This window comes from Scophthalmus maximus, chromosome 12 (assembly GCF_022379125.1).
Source record: "Scophthalmus maximus strain ysfricsl-2021 chromosome 12, ASM2237912v1, whole genome shotgun sequence".
Classification (NCBI taxonomy): domain Eukaryota; kingdom Metazoa; phylum Chordata; class Actinopteri; order Pleuronectiformes; family Scophthalmidae; genus Scophthalmus; species Scophthalmus maximus.
In genome coordinates this window covers 23914001-23920000 of record NC_061526.1, presented here as the reverse complement: position 1 = coordinate 23920000, position 6000 = coordinate 23914001, and the positions used below count along the sequence as shown (strand labels likewise).

At 42.3% G+C, this 6000-nt stretch overlaps 1 protein-coding gene across 7 annotated transcripts in view; it reads left to right on the top strand.

Annotated features, from left to right (window-relative positions):
• The window catches only part of LOC118287206 (thyrotropin-releasing hormone-degrading ectoenzyme-like), a 132159-nt gene that overhangs the window by 30218 nt on the left and 95941 nt on the right, over positions 1–6000 (top strand). For all 7 annotated transcript variants that reach the window (XR_007031929.1, XR_007031930.1, XM_047336445.1 and 4 more), the window contains exon 4: positions 5545–5671. Coding sequence is in view for 5 of the 7 variants with exons in the window: in XM_047336445.1 (XP_047192401.1) it covers positions 5545–5671 (127 nt within the window). In the remaining 2 variants the exon portion in view is untranslated. The remainder of the gene's footprint in view (positions 1–5544; positions 5672–6000) is intronic.

Sequence of the window (6000 nt, the reverse complement as noted above, 5' to 3'; positions counted from 1 at the left end):
TTACACCAGACCTTTTAATAAGAGTGGACGTGTTGTTACAGGACCTTTTAATAAGAGAGGACGTGTTGTTACACCAGACCTTTTAATAAGAGTGGTCGTGTTGTTACACCAGACCTTTTAATAAGAGTGGACGTGTTGTTACACCAGACCTTTTAATAAGAGCGGACGTGTTGTTACACCAGACCTTTTAATAAGAGCGGACGTGTTGTTACACCAGACCTTTTAATAAGAGTGGACGTGTTGTTACACCAGACCTTTTAATAAGAGTGGACGTGTTGTTACACCAGACCTTTTAATAAGAGCGGACGTGTTGTTACACCAGACCTTTTAATAAGAGTGGACGTGTTGTTACACCAGACCTTTTAATAAGAGTGGACGTGTTGTTACACCAGACCTTTTAATAAGAGTGGACGTGTTGTTACACCAGACCTTTTAATAAGAGTGGACGTGTTGTTACACCAGACCTTTTAATAAGAGTGGACGTGTTGTTACACCAGACCTTTTAATAAGAGTGGTCGTGTTGTTACAGGACCTTTTAATAAGAGTGGACGTGTTGTTACAGGACCTTTTAATAAGAGTGGACGTGTTGTTACACCAGACCTTTTAATAAGAGTGGACGTGTTGTTACACCAGACCTTTTAATAAGAGTGGACGTGTTGTTACACCAGACCTTTTAATAAGAGTGGTCGTGTTGTTACACCAGACCTTTTAATAAGAGTGGACGTGTTGTTACAGGACCTTTTAATAAGAGCGGACGTGTTGTTACACCAGACCTTTTAATAAGAGTGGACGTGTTGTTACAGGACCTTTTAATAAGAGTGGACGTGTTGTTACACCAGACCTTTTAATAAGAGTGGACGTGTTGTTACACCAGACCTTTTAATAAGAGTGGACGTGTTGTTACACCAGACCTTTTAATAAGAGTGGACGTGTTGTTACACCAGACCTTTTAATAAGAGTGGACGTGTTGTTACACCAGACCTTTTAATAAGAGTGGACGTGTTGTTACACCAGACCTTTTAATAAGAGTGGACGTGTTGTTACAGGACCTTTTAATAAGAGTAGACGTGTTGTTACAGGACCTTTTAATAAGAGTGGACGTGTTGTTACAGGACCTTTTAATAAGAGTGGACGTGTTGTTACACCAGACCTTTTAATAAGAGTGGACGTGTTGTTACACTGGACCTTTTAATAAGAGTGGACGTGTTGTTACAGGACCTTTTAATAAGAGTGGACGTGTTGTTACACCAGACCTTTTAATAAGAGTGGACGTGTTGTTACACCAGACCTTTTAATAAGAGTGGACGTGTTGTTACACCAGACCTTTTAATAAGAGTGGACGTGTTGTTACACCAGACCTTTTAATAAGAGTGGACGTGTTGTTACACCAGACCTTTTAATAAGAGTGGACGTGTTGTTACACCAGACCTTTTAATAAGAGTGGTCGTGTTGTTACAGGACCTTTCAATAAGAGTGGACGTGTTGTTACACCAGACCTTTTAATAAGAGTGGACGTGTTGTTACACCAGACCTTTTAATAAGAGTGGACGTGTTGTTACACCAGACCTTTTAATAAGAGTGGACGTGTTGTTACACCAGACCTTTTAATAAGAGTGGTCGTGTTGTTACACCAGACCTTTTAATAAGAGTGGACGTGTTATTACACCAGACCTTTTAATAAGAGTGGACGTGTTGTTACACCAGACCTTTTAATAAGAGTGGACGTGTTGTTACACCAGACCTTTTAATAAGAGTGGACGTGTTGTTACACCAGACCTTTTAATAAGAGTGGACGTGTTGTTACACCAGACCTTTTAATAAGAGTGGACGTGTTGTTACACCAGACCTTTTAATAAGAGTGGTCGTGTTGTTACAGGACCTTTTAATAAGAGTGGACGTGTTGTTACACCAGACCTTTTAATAAGAGTGGACGTGTTGTTACACCAGACCTTTTAATAAGAGTGGACGTGTTGTTACACCAGACCTTTTAATAAGAGTGGACGTGTTGTTACACCAGACCTTTTAATAAGAGTGGTCGTGTTGTTACACCAGACCTTTTAATAAGAGTGGACGTGTTGTTACACTGGACCTTTTAATAAGAGTGGACGTGTTGTTACACCAGACCTTTTAATAAGAGTGGACGTGTTGTTACACCAGACCTTTTAATAAGAGTGGACGTGTTGTTACACCAGACCTTTTAATAAGAGTGGACGTGTTATTACACCAGACCTTTTAATAAGAGTGGACGTGTTGTTACACCAGACCTTTTAATAAGAGTGGACGTGTTGTTACACTGGACCTTTTAATAAGAGCGGACGTGTTGTTACACCAGACCTTTTAATAAGAGTGGACGTGTTGTTACACCAGACCTTTTAATAAGAGTGGACGTGTTGTTACACCAGACCTTTTAATAAGAGTGGACGTGTTATTACACCAGACCTTTTAATAAGAGCGGACGTGTTGTTACACCAGACCTTTTAATAAGAGCGGACGTGTTGTTACACTGGACCTTTTAATAAGAGCGGACGTGTTGTTACACTGGACCTTTTAATAAGAGCGGACGTGTTGTTACACCAGACCTTTTAATAAGAGCGGACGTGTTGTTACACTGGACCTTTTAATAAGAGCGGACGTGTTGTTACACCAGACCTTTTAATAAGAGTGGACGTGTTGTTACACCAGACCTTTTAATAAGAGTGGACGTGTTGATACAGGACCTTTTAATAAGAGTGGACGTGTTATTACACCAGACCTTTTAATAAGAGTGGACGTGTTGTTACACCAGAGCTTTTAATAAGAGCGGACGTGTTGTTACACTGGACCTTTTAATAAGAGTGGACGTGTTGTTACACCAGACCTTTTAATAAGAGTGGACGTGTTGTTACACCAGACCTTTTAATAAGAGTGGACGTGTTGTTACACCAGACCTTTTAATAAGAGTGGACGTGTTGTTACACCAGACCTTTTAATAAGAGTGGACGTGTTGTTACACCAGACCTTTTAATAAGAGTGGACGTGTTGTTACACCAGACCTTTTAATAAGAGTGGACGTGTTGTTACAGGACCTTTTAATAAGAGTGGACGTGTTGTTACAGGACCTTTTAATAAGAGTGGACGTGTTGTTACACCAGACCTTTTAATAAGAGTGGACGTGTTGTTACACCAGACCTTTTAATAAGAGTGGACGTGTTGTTACACCAGACCTTTTAATAAGAGTGGACGTGTTGTTACACCAGACCTTTTAATAAGAGTGGACGTGTTGTTACACCAGACCTTTTAATAAGAGTGGACGTGTTGTTACACCAGACCTTTTAATAAGAGTGGACGTGTTGTTACAGGACCTTTTAATAAGAGTGGACGTGTTGTTACACCAGACCTTTTAATAAGAGTGGACGTGTTGTTACAGGACCTTTTAATAAGAGTGGACGTGTTGTTACAGGACCTTTTAATAAGAGCGGACGTGTTGTTACACCAGACCTTTTAATAAGAGTGGACGTGTTGTTACACCAGACCTTTTAATAAGAGCGGACGTGTTGTTACACCAGACCTTTTAATAAGAGTGGACGTGTTGATACACCAGACCTTTTAATAAGAGCGGACGTGTTGTTACACCAGACCTTTTAATAAGAGTGGACGTGTTGATACACCAGACCTTTTAATAAGAGCGGACGTGTTGTTACACCAGACCTTTTAATAAGAGTGGACGTGTTATTACACCAGACCTTTTAATAAGAGTGGACGTGTTGTTACACCAGACCTTTTAATAAGAGTGGACGTGTTGTTACACCAGACCTTTTAATAAGAGTGGACGTGTTGTTACACCAGACCTTTTAATAAGAGTGGACGTGTTGTTACACCAGACCTTTTAATAAGAGCGGACGTGTTGTTACACCAGACCTTTTAATAAGAGTGGACGTGTTGTTACAGGACCTTTTAATAAGAGTGGACGTGTTGTTACACCAGACCTTTTAATAAGAGTGGACGTGTTGTTACACCAGACCTTTTAATAAGAGTGGACGTGTTGTTACAGGACCTTTTAATAAGAGTGGACGTGTTGATACAGGACCTTTTAATAAGAGTGGACGTGTTGTTACACCAGACCTTTTAATAAGAGTGGACGTGTTGTTACACCAGACCTTTTAATAAGAGTGGACGTGTTGTTACACCAGACCTTTTAATAAGAGTGGACGTGTTGTTACACCAGACCTTTTAATAAGAGTGGACGTGTTGTTACACCAGACCTTTTAATAAGAGTGGACGTGTTGTTACACCAGACCTTTTAATAAGAGTGGACGTGTTGTTACACCAGACCTTTTAATAAGAGTGGACGTGTTGTTACACCAGACCTTTTAATAAGAGCGGACGTGTTGTCGGCTCAGTGTCTGAGCTCGGTTTTTCTAAAGACGCTGTTTTCAGACTCGAACTCCGGGAAAATTGTCTTGAAAATTGGGTCCTGGCAGTTTTGCGGTCCGGTCAGACGCGTTGACACCAACGGGAACGTGTCCGGAACATTCTGTGGCGTCTGGGAAGTTCGTGGCGATGACTCCGAGTTTTTGATTTGCGACGTTCGATTTTCCGGAGATTCTCCCGCTGTGTTCTCACATGACACCAGGGGGCGATGTGGAGCATTGGACTTCACTTCTGTGAAAGTCTGTGTTTTGTTGTGATCATGGACAGTAAATATATGAGTATTCACGAAAAATAGATTTTCATCTTCGCCAAATAACTAATAATAATTATTATTATTATTATAAACCGTCGTCTACGTCCGTCCGACAGTGATTTGAGTTTGATTCGTGACTGGAGCTTCAGACACACACACACACTAACACACACACACACACACAAACACACACACACACACGCTCGCTGTGGGCGTGTCCTCCCGTTCCGTCAGCGAGGTCGACTGTGAGGTCGCTGATAGAGGTGTGTGTGTGTGTGTGTGTGTGTGAGTGTGTGTGTGTGAGTGTGTGTGTGTGTGTGTGTGTGTGTGCTGTAACACGTTCAAACTTAATTCACTGTTTATTGTTTTTTATTTGAAGCATAAACAGTGGATAATAAACTACATGAACTTATGGTTTTTCCTCACGATCTGATCACATGAGCGTTTTGCAGATTTTTTTTTAAATAACCAGTGTTAGGAATATTAGAAATACTATTTTCACGATCTGTTTCCTGCTCACGTCTCTCAATCCATTTTTCCTTCGCGTCGCTTTGAACAAAAAAACTCGACCCGACTTCGTTTTATTTTGCCGCAGGGTCGAAACAATGATCCGACCTGATTCACTGCGTGTCCCTGTGGACGCGACCTGCGGCGCCGGCCGGTCGCTCGGCCTGGTTCTGATTCTCTTCGTCTCTTAGTCGGAGAAAACAGAAAAACCCTCAAATTGACTTTTCTGTCTTTCTGCGGATTTGAATTTCAACTGATCTGATCTCTTTTTGGATTTTTATGAAATGGTTTGATTCCGTTCCTTCTCTCTGTTGTTGTTCTGAGATTAATCTCTATTCTAATCATCTTGATTCTTTGTCCCTCTCCGTCTTCAGATCCGTCTGTACGCCCGGCCGGACGCCATCTCGAGCGGCGCCGGCGACTACGCCCTCCACATCACCAAGAGGCTTCTGGGATTCTACCAGGACTACTTCAAGGTCCAGTACTCGCTGCCCAAACTCGGTAAGTCTGCTGCTGCTTCTTCTTCCTCCTCTTCCTCTTCCTCTGTCGCCGTTCCACCGGCTTGTTGTTCGTCTCACCTCGCCGCGTTGGGCGGGGGGAAGCCCCCGATTGTTGGACTTCCTGTCGGCACCGGTCACTCTCCGTCCCCGATTTCAAATGAATTCCGGCAAACAGCGTCTCCTCTTCCTGGGGGAAGTCAGACAACTCCTTGTCCTTCGTATAGTTACAGGTGGGCTCATCAATTATCTCTGCGTCCTCCTCCTGCCGCCGCTCGTGTGATGAGGTCTGGGAATCGAACCTCGGCGTTGAGACATTAAACACACTGGTTC